Here is a 20783-nt window from a genome sequence, read left to right as displayed (position 1 = left end):
GACGGACGGAGACTCCCCCAGCACTGCTGGGGGGAGAGGTTTTGCAACCAAGGACACACAGATGTCACATCTGGAGCTGCAGGAGGACCCTGTACAGGAGGGGCAATTCACAGTGCTGGCCTGCAGCGAGGTAGAAGCACAGGTAAAACAGAGTGGCCAGCTGCTGCCCACCCAGGCTGAGGCTCTCCCCTGCCTGCCGGGGAACGCAGCGCTCCTGCAGGCACCCGGAGCCCACAGGAGCTCTGCTCCCTGCAGTAAGTCAGTGGAAAGGCAAAGGCTACCCAGCAGTAGAGAATGGCTTGGCAGGGAGCCGGGGGTTCCATAGGAAATACCCCCCCGAAGGTCACCCTAACGGTGGCAAACTGTGGCCCAGAAGAACTGGGGAGGGCTGCCAAGAGGAGAGGTGAATAAAGGCAGCGAGCAGGGCAGCTTCCTGCCCGGGGCAGAGCAGCCAGGGCTCCTGCAAAGAGAGATTAAGGGCTGCAGGGAACACAATGGCCTCTTGTAAGGGCCGAGCTGGGGCTTTTCTCCTCTTGGCAGAAAGAGGGATGTTTTGTTGCTGCTTGATTAATCTATTATGCAAATCGGCTCGCAGCTAATGCGATACAGCCACAAGCTTGCCACAGAAGTCATCTGCATGCTCAGAGCTGGTGAGAGCTGGAGGAGCAAGGAGAGAGCCCTCCTCTCCTGGACAGGCAGCTGCAGCACAGGCCAGACCTGCCAGGGAACACAAAGGGAAGGTCCCCTGAGCATCTTCTCTTGGGGGCAGGCCTAGCAGAGTAGCCCTTCCCGCCCACTCCCAGCACGGCTCTGCACCGGGCATGTGCGAGACTCCAGCCGGAGCCCTTCCAGCAGGGCTGGGAGCCTCAGCCGTGCCAGCAGGGTGCCTGATCGCACAGGCTTCGCCTCACGCCGGCCACAAGGTAACTCCCAACAGCAGCACCTGGAAGCTGGCCTCCACGGAAAGGTTTTTCCCTACCAAACACAGAGTTGAAGCTGCATTCAGCAGAGCCACACCAGGCAACACAGCGGGCAGTACGTGTGATGGGATTGGCACGGGGGGATGGCTGCATCCTGCTCGAGGGGAGGCTATTCTGCTCTGGGTCTCCTCCATGAAGGCTAAGGAGGAGAAACTGGATTTCTAGACCCTGCATCTAAAGGGGCTGGTTCTGGCCCCTGGGCACCTCCACTGCCTTTCCTCCTGCAGCACTGCCTCAGCCATTTGTTCTCTAAAGCCTATGGAGTATGCTCATTTGCAGCCAATCTTCTTCAGTCAAAACCCAAGAAGAGACCCAAAGTCTTACCAGCTCCCACTGAACATGCCAGCAGTTATCCCCCAGACAGGAGCTCCCCCCCAAATGTTAGCACACCCAGAGCAGGAGGCTAAGGTGGTTACATTTCAATGACCATCACTCCCCCCTCAACTGATCAGCATTGTGCAGCACCACCCCACCATAGCCACGACCCTAGGAGTACTCTCCCCTGCACAAGGGGGCTGCAGCTTAAGCCAGGTCACAGCACACCTTCCCTGGCCAAGAGAGGTTCCCATTCCCAGGGCAGGCATGCATCCCTCATCCCAAGAGGCAAGGCCTCACCCTGCTGAGCACATTTGCAGCAAACCCTTACAGAGAAGTGCCAGCCATGGGCTCCATGCAGGTCACAGCACCCCCAGCACTGGGCCAGGGGAGGGAATCAACACCACGGAGCAGCATGAACACGCTAGAGCGGCTGCAGGCCCCACTGCTCCTCACTGTGCCCCTCCTGCTCACACATCACTCACCTTCACACACTCACAGGCTCTGCAAACCACTGCAAGACACTCACCCACAGCAAACTGCCAGGCAGGCAGAGCAGTGGGAGAAGATGGGAGGGGAGCACACAGCAAACTGCTGGGATCCGCTCAGCCGCTGGGACTCCGAAGCCTCAGCCCAGGCAGTTTCCATTGCCCCGGGGGATGTCCACATCGGGGTGGTGTGGATGCCTGACTGCTGCAAGGCCATCCCACAGCAGGCTGAGGAGGCAGCCTGCCTGCACCGGCAGCCTGCCTGCACCAGCAGCCTGCTATTTGAGTCTGGAGCATGAGGATGGATTCTCTTCATACTTCCTCGGCCAGCAGGCAAGCTGCAGCGGTGAGCCAGCATCTGAAACACTTAGGCAGTGCCTTGTGAGCAGCCTTGCACCTCCAGCACCATTCTTTCCCAGGTCTGCTCCACAGGCTCCCTTTGTGTCTCCAAGTGATACCAGGTCACATCTGCTCCATGTGCAGCTTGGTCTCAATATGCTCAACTTCACTTTGAAGTTCAAACATTAGCAGGAACTTCTCTATTCTGTGAGACAATTAAGGCAGCAGCCCAACCCCAAGCCTGCTCTGAAGGGGAGCACCAACCTTTGCCTTCCCTTGCTCCAGCAGACCTCCATCCAACAAAGCTTTCTCTCTGGGACCACCTTCCTCTGCACAGCCTTCTCACAGTGCTGTCTCCTTCAAGATGGGACAGTCCAGCATCCTGCCATCCACACCCACAGCTTCACCAAGGCATTGGGAAGGGAAAAAAGCAAATGCCAAACCCCACAGAATAGTTCTCAGTGTTCAGTGTGAAGTGACCACAGCAGAGAGCTCACAGAGCAGGGAGATCTCACACAGGTTGTGCAGGTGGCAGGGAGACCTCTAAGTCATGGAACCTTCCCCAGAGCAGAAGATTTCAGTGCAAAGAAGCAGCAAACAGCAGGGGAAGGTAGGCATCTCTTCCCTCTGGTATGTAGCAGCTACACCCAGCCAGTGAGATGGTTTGAGTCACACTGCTAGGATGACTAAAAGAAAGCATTTCATCTCAGAGGCAGCATGCTCCGGAGCCCCAGGAGCAGTATGTGCTGGATGGAAAACACAGAAGACAAGACAGGAAAATCATTTCTGCAAAGGGCAGAGGAGAGAGAGACCAAGAGCAGTGCAGACCTGCTCTAACCTCATGTGTGCTTCAAAACACAACTGCAGAACAGCTCCATGACTCTTCACACTGCTCTGCCTTAAGTTTAGCCTCAGCCTTCTCACACAAGAAGGTTCCACAGATGCACCAAGGGAGCCTTCCAGCTTTCACTGACACCCCACCCAAGCTGAATGGGCTTTCAGCAAAGCAGAGTGCACCGAAGAGCAGTGCTGCAGAGAGCTCCCTCCCCCAGGGCAGCTCCCAGCCATCATCTGGGAAGCACACACCACATCTGCTGAGGCCCTCCACCTCCATACCCACCCACACTATTGAGGGCAACACAGGCACAGCTCGCTCCAAACACCTCCAGCACCAGCTTGCTGCAGGAGAAACTGGTCAGAAACGGGGTGAGATTCACTGTACCACGGAGAAAAGGGAAGGAAGCAACACTCCAAGTCCTACTTCTGCCAAATTCAAGCCTCTTCTCAGCTAGGAAGCTCTGTCCTACCAACAGAGACCCAAAGGGGAACTCCTAGGTGGTGGAAATCTCAGAAGAGAGCAAGGTAGTTCCACAGCACTTGGCCACACCAAGGCCCACTCTCCTCCACATCCTCCTGCTTGAACAGCAGCTCATTTGGGATATTGTTTCCCCACCACACAGTTTTGACCCTGGGCTCTCTCACTCAAACAAAAAGCCACTGTGCCACAGGGAAAATCATTACAGCTTAAAATACAGAGGCAGTTGTATAACCTAAAGGTTTTCCAACTCCTTCCTTCTCTGGCAGAGGCTTGTTGCAAAGCCTGTAATGAGATGCAAGGCATGGCCCAAATGCAGCGTCACAAAACACAAGGTTCAATGACCAGAAACAGCAGAGCCAAGCACCCAGGCTCCTGCCCAGCACCTCCTCTGCTGCTCCAGCATCCAGTGTGTGCCCAGCACCTGCAGCACAGCACACACCTCGCCACCAGCCAGGCTCCCATCACTGCAGAAGCTGCAGCCTCAGAGTAACAAAAACCACTTGGCACCCACTGCAACAACTGCAGACCTGCCCTCACAGCACCGTGCATGCAGACCTGCCCCCCTGCTCAGCAGCAGCAGATGGGTGTCTGCTTATAGCCCTGGGCTCCATGACCATGGGGTGGAACCCAGAGGGACCCCCCACTGCCCACAAACCACCTCACAAAACAGCTATGCTCCTAGAAGGAAGCCCCCACTTGCCCCAGTTCTGCATGCAATCTCAGCACCTGCACCAGCCCCTGCTTCACAGCTCCCAGAACTTCCCTCTCAAGCCCCAGTTCCACCCTGCCTGTCCGGACAGCCACCTGTCCTTCACACCACCCAGCTGCCCCCAGGCACCCTGACCAGCTGCCTGCAATCTGCTGCCCACCAGCCCAATGCAATTCGAGTCCCCAGGACCCACCCTGAATGCCAGATCCTGTGCAGGTGCACACCCCCCCCCCCATTCCCTACCAGCCCAAGGCAGGGCATGTCCTTACACTGCACTTTCTGCTCATCTGTGGATCTGCCAACAAGCAAGCCACGCTGTGAGCTTTTTCAGCCCTGCAGCTATCAGCATAAATGATAATGCAGCACTAGAAGTCCTTGACAACGACAGACTTCGGGGTGTTTTGATGTCAGTGTAACAGGCACTGCCACGAGTGTGGAAAGCCAACCACCCTGCTGCAGTGGAGAGCGCAACGGAGAGCACAGGGTTCAAAGCAGCCTTACCAGAGGGCCTCTGTGTCCTCTGGACACGGCAGGGTCACTGCAAACCGCGCTGGAAGCCAGTGCAAAGATCAGAAGTGCATCAGCTGCCCCTCCAGCTCCCCTCACACGGGCAACCCCTTCCACCACAAAGAGAATCCTCGAGGAGGAGCACGTTCCCCTGGGTGCCAGTCCCCTTCCGAGACCTCTTGCTGCAGAGAAGGCTGAACAAGACCGAAGTGGAGAGAGTTGCTGCCCAACAGATACGCTGAGGTGCTGTCAGCACAGAGGACTGTTACAAACCAGGATCATCTACAACTGCAGGACTCAGCCTGTCTTCTGCCCCATGCTACCTTCCTGCCCGTGCTGCCAAAGCACTCCAGCTGGGGCTGATGTTTAGGCTAAGACAGTCGCTGTTCTCACAAGCAAGCTGCTAGTCCCCGGCTGGATGGTGCCGAAGACAAAAGGGCTTTGGGGGTGGTGGTGTTGTAAAGCTTACAAAGCTTTGCACTGCTGAGAGCTCAGCCCAGGGACTCCGCTCCCCTGTTTGCTCATCTGCTGCGTCTCCATGAAAAACCAAAAGGGAAAGAGGAGTTCCAAGATCCATCTCCGGCACGTTCAGATCCCCACAGGCGTGCTGCCAAAGCCGGGCTCGAAGGGCACAAGTTGCAGAGAGACTCCAAGAAGGGGATCCCTCCCGAAGGGGCTGAAAATGGCACCGGCAGGGATGGCAGCCGCGCGTCACGCACCAGCGGCAGGGAAAGAACCCAGCCCGGGAGCAGGTGAAAAGCCAGCAGCCGAGAAACCGCTGCCCAACCTGAGGCAGCTGCCGCGGGGCACCCCCCGGGCAGAGCCCCGCGAGCAGGGCACGGAGCGCAGGGCAAGGCGGGGGAGCACAGCCCGGCGTGAGAAGGAGCCCCACAGCCCAGAGCCTGCGCCAGCGCACAGCCCAGGCCCCTGCAAGGGTGACCCTCTCACAGGGCTGGCAGAGCTCCCTCCCTCCCTGCTGGAGGGGCATCCTCCACCCACCCAGGAGCCCTCAGGAACGCTGCCCGCTACTGCGGTAAGCCTACGGATGGGGCAGCCGGAGCGGAGGGAGCGGATCCTCCAACCGCTAGAAGGACGGCAACGCCGCAGGGCAAAGGGGCCCGCGGGAGCAGCCGCCGGCACCCCGGAGGGTCGCGCCTCGGAGGCCCGCGCCCCCCGTGAGGCCGCGGGGGCTCAGCGCTTAGGGGGAAGGTTCCGCCCGGCGTTACCGAGGGACGCAGCTGGGGCTGGAGCCGTCGATCTCCCAGGTAGCGAAGAGGTTCATAGGCACGGGCCGCCCCAGGGCCCCGGTGCCGCCGGGGAAGCTGAGGCGGCTCCGTTCCGCCGCCGCCGCCATGGCTGCCGGCCTGGCGCGCGCCCACCGGCCGCCGCCGCCGCTCGCGCCGCCGCCCGGCCCCGCCCCGGCGGGGGGCGTCACGTGCGAAAGGGTGGGGCTGGCCGGGGCGGGGCGAAATCACGGTGGGGGCTCGATGGGGCGGAGCCAGGGGCGCGGGAGGGGCTAGTTATGGGGGCGGGTTTTCGTCGGGGGCGCGGTTTCCTGTCAGGGGCGTGGTTTCCTGTCGGGGGCGGGGTTTCGTGCCGGGGGCGTGTCCGTGCGCGGGGGGCGTGTCCGGGGTCGGGATGCGGCCGCGCCCGGCGGTGCTTGGCTTTCCCCCTGCCTCGCTGCGGCCGCTTAGCGGCGGGGTGGTGTTGCCGCCCGGGCCGTTTCCCGGGGCGCGGCCGGAAGCGCCCGTGGCGCTGGCGGCGACGGGACCGGATGTGGCGAGGGCAGCTTCCGGCCAGCTCCGTGGCAGGGGCGGGCGCGGGCGCGGGGCTGAGCGGCGGGCGGGCCGCGGCCGGGCGCGGAGATGGTGCTGCTCACGATGATCGCCCGCGTGGCGGACGGGCTGCCTCTGGCCGCCTCCATGCAGGAGGACGAGCAGGTGGGGGCGCGGGCGGGGGTCGGCCCGCTGTGGTGGGGAGGCCCGGGGGAGGCCCGTCCGGCGGGGTCCCCGCAGCCCCGGCTCACAGGCAGAGCGGGTCTCGTGGAAGCCGTTCCCGCCCGGCGGTCGCGGGTGGGGAGCGGGAGCAGCCTCCGTGCTGCCGGGCTGCCGCTCGTCGCCCCGGGGACCCCGGCCGGGACTCCCCTGCCTGCGGGCCGGCAGTGGCTCTCCCACGAGAGCTGCCCCCGACAGCTCCCTCTCCCTTCTCAGTCAGGCCGCGATCTGCAGCAGTACCAGAGCCAAGCGAAGCAGCTCTTCCGCAAGCTGAACGATCAGTCCCCCACGAGGTGCACGCTGGAGGCAGGCGCCATGGCGTTCCAGTAAGTAGTGTGGGAGCCGCGGGACCGCAGGCTCTTGCCGCCCGGGAAAGGAGCGAGGCCGCTGCCGCCTGAGCCTCTGACAGACCGGGCTGAGGGCGGCTGAGTCAGTGAGCCCCTGCCCTGCCAGCCACGAGGCAAGAGGAGCCTGCAGTGGAGGGCAAGTGAGTTGTTACCCCTTGGCACAGCTGCCTGGCGTGGGCTTTCCAGCCAGGCTCTTAGCTCTGCCTTTGCTGAAGCCCATGCACTTCTGTGCCCTTGAAGATTTGCCTGTCTGCTTGCACCCTCTTAAGATACCTTCAGTGTCTCTTCTGTGCCTCCCACATCTTGCATCAGAAACAGGAGTCCTTGGGCAAAGCAGCTGGGCAGTACAACTGTGAGATCCTCCTGTGCAAGACTTCCCTCTCCATACCTCCTTTTCAGGCCTCAGCTGCTTCTTCACAAGCATATGGAGCACCTCTGAGGTGGTTTTACTTCATTAGCATCTGACCAACTCCACTCCTTCATCTTGTACCTAAATGCACTGAGTGTGTTTAGTTCTCCTCACAGCACACACTGACCTAGCTGGACAGTGCTGGAGAAATCAAGGAGTGCAGGCCCTTGTCAGCAGTAGGTATCAGGGAGAAATCAGTCAGTGCAGACCTTGTCAGCAGTAGGTATCATGAGAAATCAGTCAGTGCAGGCCTTGTCAGCAGTAGGTATCATGAGAAATCAGTCAGTGCAGACCTTGTCAGCAGTAGGTATCATGAGAAATCAGTCAGTGCAGGCCTTGTCAGCAGTAGGTATCATGAGAAATCAGTCAGTGCAGGCCTTGTCAGCAGTAGGTATCATGAGAAATCAGTCAGTGCAGGCCTTGTCAGCAGTAGGTGTCAGGGAGAAATCAGTCAGTGCAGACCTTGTCAGCAGTAGGTATCAGGGAGAAATCAGTCAGTGCAGGCCTTGTCAGCAGTAGGTATCATGAGAAATCAGTCAGTGCAGGCCTTGTCAGCAGTAGGTATCATGAGAAATCAGTCAGTGCAGACCTTGTCAGCAGTAGGTATCATGAGAAATCAGTCAGTGCAGGCCTTGTCAGCAGTAGGTGTCAGGGAGAAATCAGTCAGTGCAGACCTTGTCAGCAGTAGGTATCAGGGAGAAATCAGTCAGTGCAGGCCTTGTCAGCAGTAGGTGTCAGGGAGAAATCAGTCAGTGCAGACCTTGTCAGCAGTAGGTATCAGGGAGAAATCAGTCAGTGCAGGCCTTGTCAGCAGTAGGTATCAGGGAGAAATCAGTCAGTGCAGGCCTTGTCAGCAGTAGGTATCAGGGAGGAATCAGTCAGTGCAGACCTTGTCAGCAGTAGGTATCATGCTATTACCAGAAGGGATTATGTGGGGAGTCTCTGAGCTCAGGTGCCACGTGAGGGCACTGAGACAAAGCTGGGCACTGTTGCCAGAGGTGCATCAGGATGTTTTATGCTTGGCACTGCTTCTGCTGTGCCACTGCCAGTGAGCTCCCTCTCACTTCCTGAGCCCTGGTGACCAGGTGTGTCTGTATCTGGCTGGCTGGGTGGGAGGATGGCCTTTGAATGCAGGGCAAGGTTGACTGTAGGCCTCTGCTTCTGCAGCAAGGGCCCTTTAGCAGATCTCCTGCCCTGTCCCTTTCTGCAGGAGCTCAGCAGCATGGAAAGAGGGACAGGAGGCTTTTGGAAGGCCCTGTCACAAGCCATGTGGTTTGGAGGGCAGCTTTTCTTGGGGCTGGCTTATGTGTGATGACTGTGACAACACTTCTTAATTCTGTTTTTCCTCTCTCTGGGCTTCTGGCTGCCTGTCACAGAGAGCTCTGCTGGTCAGAGGGTGGCCCTGGCCAAAACAGCGTGGCCATCCCTCTCCTGCTGGGTTTGGGTGTTGTTGCCAGTGCTAGCTGCAGAGTGCTGCACTGCTTTGTCTTCTCTCCAGAGGTTACAAACTTTCCCCAGTTTGAAACCTCTGGATTTCAGTGTTTCCATGGCCCTGCAGGGTTTGGCTCTGGCTGGCAGTGAAGCCTTGGGAAAGAGTCCATGCAGATCCCAGTAAATCCCTTGGTGTCCTGCTGCCATGACGCAGGCAGGGCAGTGGCTGGGAAGTTGCACAACTTGCAGTGCCCAGGAAATGGAAGCCTGCTGATGGTGGCTGTAAATGCCCCTGCTTCTGACCAGGCAGGAGGGCTTGGGCTAGCTCATGTTCTGCCAGCTGCTTTCTCCTCCTGTGTTGAGTTAGGCCCTAGATGAGTCCCACAGGAACTGAGAGCTGCTGCTGCAAAGCACTCCACTGATAGCCCTTTCCTAAGGTGGGACCTGGATAAAAAGGGTACCACAGACTCAGCCAGGCTGGAAGAGACCTCCAAGCTCACCAAGTCCAACCAATCAGCCAACCCCAACTAATCAGCCAGCCCATGGCACTGAGTGCCTCACCCAGGCTGCTCTTAAACACCTCCAGGGATGCTGACCCCAGCCCCTGCCTGGGCAGCACATCCCAAAGGGCAATCTCTCTGCCTGGGAAGGACTTCTTGCTAAGATCAAGCCTAAACTCCCCCCTGCCCAGGAATCCTGCTGTGGTGGCAGTGCAGCAAGGAGAGGGAGCAGGAGTTTGAGCTTTAGTTTGAAATAGTGCTGGCCTTGCTGTTTGGTGATGCAGCACATCAGGTTTTCTGCCAAACCAGAGCTCTGACTGCTGAGGGCAGCACAAGCCAGGGGGAGAGCAGTTAGTGGTGTGGAGGTTGAAGTGTGGCTGAGGGTATTGCTGAACTTGCTGAGGTGATGCAGGACACTTCTAGCTTGATCAGTGCAGAGAAGAGCCTAGGCTTGCTGCAGTGTGAAGCTTAAACTGTGCCTGCTGAGGTGGCTCCTGTCAACTGCAGTGCTTAGACTTTGGCTCCAAAAGCTGTGTCACCTCTCAGTGACAGCACTGTGCACACTGCTGTGAGGTACTGCAGCACAGTGGAGTCTGCTGTGCTGTAGTTGACCTTTGGCTGGTGCAGGGCTGAAGGTCCTCTTACCTGTCATGTTGAAAGCAACCCTTGGCCTCTGCTGCTGGTACCAGGGTGAAGCTTTTCTCTCTCCAAAAGGATCCAAGATAAGCACAAGAAGCCTGCTGGCTGTGCTCACGTGGTGGGTTAACACCTTTTTCTGAAAACAAAAGAAGAAAGCAGGGGGAGGGCTTGTGGGTACTTTACCCTCCCTGAAGGGCATCTCCCCCCTGGGAAAGCTGAGTCTGTTCCACTCCCCCCTCCCTGCCCAGCAAGGGTATAAAAAGCAGGACCTCATAGCTGTTGGATCTCCTTTTTGGCTCCTGCCTCTGCTGGATGAGAGCTCCTGCAGCTGCTCTCCTGATCCTCAGCCACGTGGCCTGACCTGCTCCTTCTCCCTGCTGCCTCTGCGCCTCCTCAGAGACAGACTGGTTTTGTATTATTTTTTTTTCCTATTCCCCTCCCATCCATTCTTGTTGTTTTGAAGAAAAAAAAATTACTTGCCTCTCTACTTCCAAGCTGACTCCAGATTGTTGCTTAGTGGATTTGCTCCTTACCTTTTTTTTTCCCTCCTCTCCCTGTTTGGAGGGAGGAGGTGGGGGGGAAGTGGGAAAGAGGTTCTCAGCCTTTTCCCCATTTGAGCTTTTAACTCTCAGTTAAGGCTCAAACCACTACAGCTCAGCATGCAGAACTCCAGAGTGCAGCAGTTGGCAGTGGCACCCAGCAGTGCCTGCACCTTGGGCATGTACAGCACTGAGAGGCTGGTGCAGGGGAGCTGTGCTGGGGCTTGGAGGCAGGCACAAAGTGCAGGAGTGAGAGTCAGAGCATCACAGAATGCCCTGGCTTGGAAGGGACACCTGGAGGTTATCCAGTGCACCCCCCTGCAGTAAGCAGGACCATCCCAGCTGGATCAGGTCACTCAGAGCCCCATCAAACCTGACCTTGAATGTCTTTGGGGACAGGGCCTCCACCAACTCCCTGGGCAGCCTCTCCCAGTGTTCCACCACCCTCACAGTCAAGAACTTCTTCCTAATGTCCAGTCCCAGTCTCGCCTGCTCCAGTTTAAAACCACTGCCCTTTGTCCTGGTGCTCCATGCCCTTGCAGAGTTCCTCCCCAGCATTATTGCAGGCCCCTTTCAGGTACCCAAAGGCTGATGTAAGGTCTCCCTGGATCCACCTTTTCTCCAGGCTGAACACCCCCACCCCTCAGCCTGTCTTCACAGGAGAGCTGCTCCAGCCCTCTGGTCGCTTGTGTGGCCCCTCCCTGGGCCCAGGGGTCATGGATTGTAGCAGCTGGAGTTTCTTGCTTCTGCTTGGGCTGGACCAGTTTTGACTTGGATGCTGATGGGCTGTGTGAGGGGAAGAGGTATGGGGACTCCTGGGGCCAGAAACAAGTTGAGGATGACTGGTTCAAAGCACTGGGACCTGTTGGGCACTGTGAGGGAAAGCAGAGCGAGGGAGGAGTTCTTTCGTAAGGCAGCTGCAGATGTTAAGCTGCTCCCTTCACTGCTGGGGCTGCATGGCTGGGGCAGCTCTTCAGCACACCCTGACCCTTTCTGCTCCCTGGGCTGCTGCAGAGTGCCATTATGCACAAAGGCAAAGGCAGGCAAGGGGGAAGCAGCATTCCAGTCCCACCCTGCATGATGGAGATGAACATTCAAGAGTGCATGCAGGGCTGTCTGCTGTCTCCACTTTGGCTTTGGAAATCCTCTTGCCTTTGTTTGTTGGCTAAATGGGAGCCAAAGGTAGCTGGGGAGGGGCAGCAGCAGAGAGCTGCAGCAGAGAGCTGCAGCAGAGCCTACAGAATGTGAAGATTGGTTCTATCTTCTCTTGCTTCAGCAGGGTTTTAGCTGAACTACAGTGAGAGGCCTCTGTTCTTGGTGCTGCCAGAGGCACTGGGGCTCACCCTGAAACTAAACAGCACTAAACCCCTGCAAACAAACACAGATTAGCTGCAGTGGGGAAGGGCTGGTGGGAGAGGGAGAGGAGCAGAGTCTGTGTGTGTGCTGCTGCTGAGCAAACCAAACAGCAGTGTAGGGCAAGAGCAGCTCCTGTTCCAGTGTCTGGGTTGGAACTCCTAGCAGCACAGCTGAAGAGCTGGCAGCACAGTTGTTCCTGCCCATGGCAACCCTCTGGGGAAGGCACCAGAACCCATCTGGCAGCAGTAGGCTTTGCCAGCTGCTCTTGAGGTCACATGTGGATAGAGACACCCCACCAGCAGGCTGACACTGGGGGCTGAAGGGGATACTCAGCCTTCTGCAGGGCAAGGTGGGAGCTGGCTGTCACTGGGTGGCCAAATCTCATGGCAGAGTTTCCCCCTTGCACGCCTCAGGCACCCTGCTCTGCAACAGCTTTGCTGCACTCCCTTCCTCTGAGTGCAGGAGGGAAGGAGGACATCCTCCTGATTCTTTCCTCTGCAAACCGAGCCCCTCTGTGTTCTGGTAAGCAGAGAGACTTGCAGGGCAGCTTGTGTGCTGGGGAAGTCAAAGTGCAGGCATGTTGGCATGGGTGTGGGGGCTGGAGCTGCCAGGTAAAGAAAACAGGAGCCATTACTGTGTAGAAAGGTTTAGCCCCGATGCAGAGAGGGCAGAGTGGCAGTCCCTGTGCCCAGCTCCCATTGCCTCAGGGGAGTGAAGGCGCAGGGATCGGTTCCAAATGGCTTAACCCTCTCTCTGCTGTTCCTCCAGCTACATCATTGAGAAAGGAGTGTGCTACCTGGTCCTGTGTGAAGCTGCATTCCCCAAAAAACTGGCCTTTGCCTATCTGGAGGACTTGAACTCGGAGTTTGACGAGCAGCATGGCAAGAAGGTGCCGACGGTCTCCAGGCCGTACTCCTTCATTGAGTTTGGTGAGGTGCCTCTGCTTGGGGCTGAGTAGGAATCTCCTGGGGGGGGCTGGGGGGCAGTAGCAGCCATGGGATCTTCTCCAGCTTGGCCTATGGAATTGAAAGTTCAGCCTCCTGGGACTGGAGAAATGGATGTTTTGAGCAAGGGAGCAGAGAATCAGCAGGGGAATGATAGATGCCCTTTGATTCAGACTTCCTGCTGTGAGCCTCTTGGCTTTGCTCCAGGGAACATTTGCAAGCAGCCTGCTGGCTGTCCCAGCAATGCTTGCACTCCCTCAGCAACCAGGCTGCTCTCTTGTGGGTGAGATGCCCTCTGATTGCCCACTCTTGTTCCAGACACCTACATCCAGAAAACCAAGAAGCTCTACATCGATAGTCGGGCGAGGAGGAACCTGGGCTCCATCAACACCGAGCTGCAGGACGTGCAGAGGATCATGGTGGCCAACATCGAGGAGGTCTTGCAGCGAGGAGAGGCTCTCTCAGGTACATGGAGTGGCCAATGCTGGCTGTAGGGGTCCTTCACCCCTCAGTCAGCTGGGTGAGCAGAGCATAGCAGAGGGGAAGGCTTGCTAATACCTAGACAGAGCTGGGGCTGTTCAGGCTTGGAGCTGGCTGAGCCTTGAGCTCCCTTCCAGTCCTGACAGATCTCTGATTCTAAAGCCTCCTGAGAAAAGCCATGGGTGTACTCAGGGGGTGTTGCAGTTGGATCAGTTGCATCCCAAAGCACCTGGCAAGTACTGGAAGTTCTTTTAGGCAAGACCAGCCTGAGTGGGTCTCATCCCAGCAGGAAAGGACTAGAGCACTGCCACATGAAACTGCCACACTGGCAGCTGCTCTGGAGAAACTTGTACAGCTCATGTACCATGTGGGAGCCCTCTGGCTGGGTTACCATTGATGAGCTTCTCTTGTTGGTTTTCCTTTCCCCCTTCCCAGCTCTGGATTCCAAGGCCAACAACCTGTCCAGCTTGTCCAAGAAGTACCGCCAGGACGCCAAGTACCTGAACATGCGCTCCACCTACGCCAAGCTGGCAGCTGTGGCTGTGTTCTTCATCATGCTGATCGTCTATGTGAGGTTCTGGTGGCTGTGAGGCAGCTGCAGCCACGAAGAGGGAAGGCCAGTAGGCTGGCAGGTGTATGTGTGCAGGACACTGCTCACGGGGATGTGCATTAGAATCCACCCAGGACCATCACCTTGGCCGGAGAGTCCTGACATTGCTGGGTGACAGCTGGCTGCTGCACCTCTTCCTGAAGCCTGCCACTAGGTGTAGAGGCTTGCTGACTGCAGGCTTTTCCTGAGGCACTTTGCACTAGGGCACTGCAGGGTTCTGCCCCCTTCCCCGGGGCGTGCTCTGGGAGCAGTCAGTGCAGTTTGGCATCATCACCTCAAACCTTCTCCTGCTGAGTAGCTCTGGTGGGAGCTGGACTCTAATGAACATTCCTTGTGGTGGCAATGTTGGCTTTTTTTAGACCCTGGGTCTGCAGTTCTTTTCCTTCCTTGTTTTTTAAAGACAAGACTCCCCTGTTTGCAGGCCAATACTGCACTGTACATAGGAAAGCTTTCACCTCTGTCAGAGTAGCTGCCCTTGAGTTTTCTGTCTGGCATCTTGGCTTGTTACACTTCCAGCTGCTTTAGGAAGAAATGGATGTTAAATTATGCCTTAAAATACTTTGTGTAGGTCTAGGAGGGGCAAGGAGAAGCTTCTGTCTTAGTGATTCCTACAAAATTAAACTACACATCTGTAAGTGTCCACTTTCCCTCTCCTGACAGCTGTGTGTGAGGCTTTGTCTCCATGTGAACAGGCTGTGTAGCTCAGTGCTGTGCAGCAGGCACAGTGCAGGCTGTGGAGCAGGCACAGTGCAGGCTGTGTAGCTCAGTGCTGTGCAGCAGGCACAGTGCAGGTTGTGCAGCAGGCACAGTGCAGGCTGTGTAGCTCAGTGCTGTGCAGCAGGCACAGTGCAGGCTGTGCAGCAGGCACAGTGCAGGCTGTGCAGCTCAGTGCTGTGCAGCAGGCACAGTGCAGGCTGTGCAGCTCAGTGCTGTGCAGCAGGCACAGTGCAGGCTGTGCAGCTCAGTGCTGTGCAGCAGGCACAGTGCAGGCTGTGCAGCTCAGTGCTGTGCAGCAGGCACAGTGCAGGCTGTGCAGCAGGCACAGTGCAGGCTGTGTAGCTCAGTGCTGTGCAGCAGGCACAGTGCAGGCTGTGTAGCTCAGTGCTGTGCAGCAGGCACAGTGCAGGCTGTGCAGCAGGCACAGTGCAGGCTGTGTAGCTCAGTGCTGTGCAGCAGGCACAGTGCAGGTTGTGCAGCAGGCACAGTGCAGGCTGTGCAGCTCAGTGCTGTACAGCAGGCTCAGTGCTGTGCAGCAGGCACAGTGCAGGCTGTGGCAGCAGGCACAGTGCAGGCTGTGTAGCTCAGTGCTGTGCAGCAGGCACAGTGCAGGCTGTGTAGCTCAGTGCTGTGCAGCAGGCTCAGTGCAGGCTGTGTAGCTCAGTGCTGTGCAGCAGGCTCAGTGCAGGCTGTGTAGCTCAGTGCTGTACAGCAGGCACAGTGCAGGCTGTGTAGCTCAGTGCTGTACAGCAGGCACAGTGCAGGCTGTGGCAGCAGGCACAGTGCAGGCTGTGTAGCTCAGTGCTGTACAGCAGGCTCAGTGCTGTGCAGCAGGCACAGTGCAGGTTGAGCAGCTCAGTGCTGTACAGCAGGCACAGTGCAGGCTGTGTAGCTCAGTGCTGTACAGCAGGCTCAGTGCAGGCTGTGTAGCTCAGTGCTGTACAGCAGGCACAGTGCAGGCTGTGTAGCTCAGTGCTGTACAGCAGGCACAGTGCAGGCTGTGGAGCAGGCACAGTGCAGGCTGTGTAGCTCAGTGCTGTACAGCAGGCACAGTGCAGGCTGTGGAGCAGGCACAGTGCAGGCTGTGTAGCTCAGTGCTGTGCAGCAGGCACAGTGCAGGCTGTGTAGCTCAGTGCTGTGGCAGCAGGCACAGTGCAGGCTGTGTAGCTCAGTGCTGTGCAGCAGGCACAGTGCAGGCTGTGTAGCTCAGTGCTGTGCAGCAGGCACAGTGCAGGTTGAGCAGCTCAGTGCTGTGGCAGCAGGCACAGTGCAGGCTGTGTAGCTCAGTGCTGTACAGCAGGCTCAGTGCTGTGCAGCAGGCACAGTGCAGGCTGTGGCAGCACCCAGAGCTTTCTCTCCACCCTGCAGGTTTCACTACATTATTTCCTTTTTGGTTTGGGTTTTTAATGACTGTGTCAAAACTGCCAGCACTTCCTCTCTGGGTGCTTGTTTTCTTCCTCCCTTGTTCCCTCACAAAACAACCAAAAAGCCCCAAACTCTGAATGTTGTTGTGAAGAAAAGGCAGTGTTTCCTTGGAGAAGGCCTGACATGGCTGAAGGATTCCAAAGGATGACTTTAGAACAGGGAATCCTTTGGAAACACCTCCTTTTTTTCCTGTGGCCACCCTCTCCCTACCTCACTTGGGAAGCTGAAACTGTAGGTGAAGGAAAGCTCACCATGGGGCAGTAGTCTCTAGCTTCTTTCTTCTGGGCCAATCTATTTCCAGTTCAATGTGATTTTTCACTTGCTTGTGTTCCCTTTGCTCCACCTGTGCTGAGAATAACGTTTTAGCAGCCAGCTTTTGGGTTTATTTTAGAAGAGCAGCCCCACAGCTCAGGCACTTCACTGCACTCAAGTGTCTGTCTGCCACTTGGTAGGAAGCAGGCAGTGCCACAGAAGGAAGTTTCAGGACTCCCCAGCACCTCCTACAAGCACATCATCTTGTGTACTTCAGGAAGTCTAAACTGTGGCCTGGAAGCATCTCCTGCAGCTGGGTGGGAAACAGGGAGCTGTTGTCCTGCCTGGGGATGGTCACCAGGCCTGGCAGGGAAGCAGTTAGCATTCATCCACCAGTGAGCCTAGCAAATCTGCCCTGCCATGTAGTCTAGGAAGCATCTGGACTCTGCATGATCTGCCTCCAAGCATCACTTCATCGATTGCTTTGTTATTACTCTCTTCGTTACTTTGAATCCTTCTAAGTGGTGTCCCTTACCAGGTGACTGTCCCAGTGCTGTAGGTCTGTGTAGTGTGGGTGCTGAGAGGGGAGCAGGTGCTGAGGGTAGGTGGCTTGTGGTGATGGAGGGGAGTGACCTTTCTGCAGCTGAAGGGTGGCTTGGTGAGCAGTTGCCTCCTGCAGCCCTGGTGTCAGCAGTGAAATAAAGGCTTCTGAAAACCCCCCTCTGCAGTGTGGTTTCCTGTGTTGTCTTTCTGTCCTGCTGTCTTTCCTCCCAGGAGCACAAGAGGGTGAAGGCCCTGTAGCTGATGCCAGCTGGGTGAGGGCTCCTTTCTGGGGGCAGAAATCCGTGCTCTCCACCGTTCTCTGGCAGGAAAACTACACTGTAGCTGTAGCAGGGCTCCCTTTCCCTGCCTGTTGGATGGGGGCAGGCTTTGGCACGGCAGAGCTCCGGGGCCGTGGGCAGAGGCTGGAGGGGACGCTTTTGCAGCGCTCTCTGTGTGAAGCAGAAGAATGTGGGGCTGGGGTAGGGTCCCCCATGGTGTGTAGGAGTACTAATGGCAGAGAGCTGAAAATGCTGCTCGCAGAGAGGCCAGCGTGGGGCTCCAGCGAGCGCTTCAGGAGCAGCTCCTCTTCCACACGCGGAGTCCCTTTTGCTCCCTGGCAGCGGGCAGGGGTGGCGCTGCCGCTCTGCGAAAGGGGCTCCCTGGGTTTGTTTGCCCCAGGGCTCTGTGCCCCTCCTGAGACGCCAGGCATGAGGCAGAGGGGAGGAGAAGCCATGGATGATTTCTCCGTGCCATAGCCAGCAGCTTGCTCGGGGCTGGGCCGTGGCTGCAGCGCTCCCGGGTGCGGGGCGCAGGGTGCGGGGCGCCGGGTGCGGGGCGCAGGGTGCGGGGCGCTGGATGCGGGGCGCTGGATGCGGGGCGCTGGATGCGGAGCGCTGGATGCGGGGCGCTGGATGCGGGACGCGGGGTGCTGGGTGCGGGGCGCTGGGTGCGGGGCGCCGGGTGCGGGGCGCTGGGTGCGGGGCGCTGGGTGCGGGGCGCCGGGTGCGGGGTGCTGGGTGCGGGGCGCCGGGTGCGGGGCGCCGGGTGCGGGGCGCAGGGTGCTGGGTGCGGGGCGCTGGGTGCGGGGCGCCGGGTGCGGGGCGCTGGATGCGGGGCGCTGGGTGCGGGGCGCCGGGTGCGGGGCGCTGGGTGCGGGGCGCTGGATGCGGGGCGCTGGGTGCGGGGTGCGGGGCGCTGGGTGCGGGGCGCCGGGTGCGGGGCGCCGTGCGCTCGGCGCTGCCGCTGGCCACGGCGCCGCCGCCTGCAGGTGGCGGTGGCTGCGCGGAGCTGCTGTGTGCCATGGAGCCGTGCCCGGGGCTGGTGAGAGAAGGGGGCTCCTCCTAGGGGCGTCCCTGTCTCGCTGCAAAGCCCTGACCTCCCCGCAGACTGGCAGCCTCTCGGGGCCAGGGCTGCCTCCCACGGACCTGCCAGGGCTCCCGGACCTAGCGCTGCCTGGCCTCACCCCGGGGGTGCTGCGACGGCGCTGGACGGTGACGCTTCCCGAGCCTTGCCCAAGCCATCTCCTACCCAGCGCCCGTCTCGTTTCGGTTTCTGAGCTGCCCTGCCGCCTCCGGAGGCTCCGCAGCAGCCCCTGTCTGCCGTGCTCTCCTACCAGCCATCCCCACAGTTCCTGCCCCTTTTCCCCTCCGTCTGTCGGAGGCTGAGAGGTTTCGACCCACAGCAGCTGCATGCGGGGCCCAGGTGGGAGCAGGATCCTGGAGCACCTCTGAAACACTCCAGCCCTCTGTGCTGGGTGGTTTAGGGGGCAGAGCTGGACCCTCCCGGGGCCCTGGCCATGCCCATGACTGCTGGGACAGGGTATGGGCAGAGGGCATGAGGGTGCAGAAGAAAAGAGGAGGGCGTGAGGTGCCCCCAGAGCTGCTCAGCTCGACACAGGAGCACAGAGGTGACAAACCTCATTGCAAGGGGGGGCAGAAAAGATACCACTTTGGGCTGTGCTTGCTGCTGCCACTGCTCCACAGGTCTGGACTCCTCTGGGGGTCCTTGTCCCCACAGGGGCAGGGTTGCTGTGGGGGATGGTGCCTGCTGAAGGGACAATGTGTGGCTGTGCCCACCCTGGCCCACTGCTGGGCATGCCAGGGCTGGGTGGCAGAGTTCTTTCCCAGCGTTTGAGGAGCGAAGCAGCAAGAGCAGACAGGCAGGGCTGGTTCCTGCACGCTGCCAAACCTGCTCTGGGTGGGGCATGGCACTGTGGTGAGGAGGAGTGTGGCAGGGTGGCGAGGGCTGGCAGTGGGCACTGGCCACCGTGCTGGGTATAAACCAGGTCTCACCTGGCTCAGGCTGAGGCTGTGCTCTGCGCTGTCACTTGCTCATGGGAGCAGCCATTCAGCCACTGCAGGGCTTGATGTCTGCCTGTGTTTAGCTGGGCACCAGCTGCTTCCCTTGCTGTGACTCAGGCCTCTGCACTTGCAGCCTCAGCTTTGGGGCAGCTTCTCAGAAAAGGCCACTTCCAGCACCTTTCCCCCTGGGACTCCTGGGCATTCTGTCCCCATGTGATTTCTGGCAGCTTCTTTGCCACGGGTGGAACAGTGTGGAGGGCTGTGCCAGAATCCCTGCAGGGAGGCAAGTGCCTGCCCAGGGCACTCGACACCAGGTAACTGCCTGAGCAGCAATGGCAAGGGTGGCAGGGCTTGGAGTTCATCCTTTGAGCACCCTGGTCCTTGTCCTCCCTCCCTTAGGATCTGCCATGGGGCCACTGCAGCTCTGTCCCTTTGGCAAGTCCTCAGTCCCACGGGGGCCAGGGAGAAGGGCTCAGGAGGTCACCTTCCTCCCCTTCTCACACTGCTGTGTTGCTGAGACAGGGATGTTTTGGAAAGGAAGATGCCCATTTTCTGCTGCTTGAAGATGAAGGCTCTTCAGATGACAGGGTGCTGGGCTTGGGCCTTGGCCATGGGCAGCTGACTGCCAGGACCTGCCCTCCTACGTGGGCCTGAGTCAGCTCCATGTCCTGTCCTAGCAAACTCCACCTCCCATCCCAGGTGAGACACAGCTGGGTTGGTCCCCAGCTCTGGCTCTTGGCAAGCTCCAGGGCAGCAAAGAGGGGTGCCCACCCAGCTCCTGGCAGCCTCCCCACTCCATGCCTGTCAGCCCCCCAGACCTGAGCCTTTTGGGGGTCCCTGGAGGCCCAGCTGCTCCTGAGCCCCTGCAGCCAACACTGGGGAGAGGTTCTGTATGACTTCTCTACTGCAGATGCTTTGCCTGGGCAGGGGACAGAGCTCTGCCTGTCCTTCATGGACAGCCTCTGACACAGCTGCTCACCTGTGTCCGTGGCTTGGCCTCCCCTGTGGCAGCCATGCCACCTCACCTCCCCAGCCTGTCCCTCTTCTCTTGCTTGGGCACTCCTTGGGTCCCCTGCAAGCGCAGGTGTGTCCCAGGCTTTGCCAGGGGCAGTGCCTGCAGCACTGAGCCTCACAGCACCTCACATGGCTGCTCCCAGCTGGCTGCAGTCACACCTGAGCTCTCAGACCTGCCAGGGGGGCAAAGCGGAAGCTGGGGAGTCCCTGCTCCCCCTGCATGCCCCAGCAGGGCTGCCAGACCCCACCATGGGACTTCCTCCAGGCTGAGAGCTGCATGGAGGAGCTCAGCATGATTTTGGGGCATGGCTCTGAAACCCTCTCGTGCCTGAGCCCCGGCGCTCTGCACCGGGGAGCTGCGCACCGCGCTCCGACAATCAGCCTCTTGCCCCTGACGTGTTTCTGGGTTTTCTTCTCCTTCCCCCAGCATCTCACCAGCCTCCCCCCTGGCCCTCTGAGTGCTCCCCAGCACGCTCCATTCCCCTGGCATGCTGCCCACGCTCCCTGGAAATGGATTGCCCCCAGCTCATTGTGGCACAGCCCCTGAAGGGGAAAGTGCAGCCTCGCCACAGCAGCAGAGGATTTGCATAGAGGAGCAGAACTAAATGTGTCTGCTTCAGCCACGAG

At 58.9% G+C, this 20783-nt stretch overlaps 2 protein-coding genes and 1 long non-coding RNA gene across 13 annotated transcripts in view; 2 read left to right on the top strand and 1 right to left on the bottom strand.

Annotated features, from left to right (window-relative positions):
• PACS2 (phosphofurin acidic cluster sorting protein 2) overlaps positions 1 to 6068 on the bottom strand; it is an 83734-nt gene extending 77666 nt beyond the window's left edge. For 5 of the 11 annotated variants that reach the window (XM_068164597.1, XM_068164599.1, XM_068164598.1 and 2 more), the window contains exon 1: positions 5883 to 6062. In XM_068164597.1, coding sequence (XP_068020698.1) covers positions 5883 to 6010 — 128 coding nt within the window. In that variant the 5' untranslated portion in view covers positions 6011 to 6062. Of the gene's footprint in view, positions 1 to 5882 lie in introns of all 11 variants that reach the window. The other 6 variants (XM_068164603.1, XM_068164604.1, XM_068164605.1 and 3 more) reach the window with 3 other exon arrangements.
• A 395-nt stretch (positions 6069 to 6463) lies between these two features.
• Positions 6464 to 14703, top strand: SEC22B (SEC22 homolog B, vesicle trafficking protein). Its single transcript, XM_068164640.1, has 5 exons — positions 6464 to 6596; positions 6867 to 6976; positions 12640 to 12800; positions 13134 to 13280; positions 13731 to 14703. Exons 1-5 carry the CDS (start codon positions 6522 to 6524, stop codon positions 13883 to 13885), a joined length of 648 nt encoding a protein of 215 aa, XP_068020741.1. The 5' UTR covers positions 6464 to 6521; the 3' UTR covers positions 13886 to 14703.
• A 946-nt stretch (positions 14704 to 15649) lies between these two features.
• On the top strand, positions 15650 to 17026 carry LOC137454558 (uncharacterized). The gene is made up of 2 exons (XR_010990645.1): positions 15650 to 15680; positions 15896 to 17026. It is a non-coding gene; the product is annotated as an uncharacterized lncRNA (long non-coding RNA).
• The last annotated feature ends 3757 nt before the right edge of the window (positions 17027 to 20783 follow it).

This window comes from Melanerpes formicivorus, unplaced genomic scaffold (genome assembly GCF_026170545.1).
Source record: "Melanerpes formicivorus ecotype bairdi unplaced genomic scaffold, bMelFor1.0.p_v2 SCAF_81, whole genome shotgun sequence".
Lineage (NCBI taxonomy): Eukaryota > Metazoa > Chordata > Aves > Piciformes > Picidae > Melanerpes > Melanerpes formicivorus.
Note: the sequence above shows the minus strand (reverse complement) of the source record. Positions and strands in the feature narration are given on the sequence as shown.

What these genes read in the sequence shown, in the direction of transcription:
- SEC22B (XM_068164640.1), top strand. Translation starts at nt 6,522, where the DNA reads ATGGTGCTGCTCACGATGATCGCCCGCGTGGCGGACGGGCTGCCTCTG. An exon ending in GTACTCCTTCATTGAGTTTG is followed by an intron (nt 12,801 to 13,133) that starts GTGAGGTGCCTC and finishes CTCTTGTTCCAG; the next exon opens with ACACCTACATCCAGAAAACC. An exon ending in GCGAGGAGAGGCTCTCTCAG is followed by an intron (nt 13,281 to 13,730) that starts GTACATGGAGTG and finishes CCCCCTTCCCAG; the next exon opens with CTCTGGATTCCAAGGCCAAC.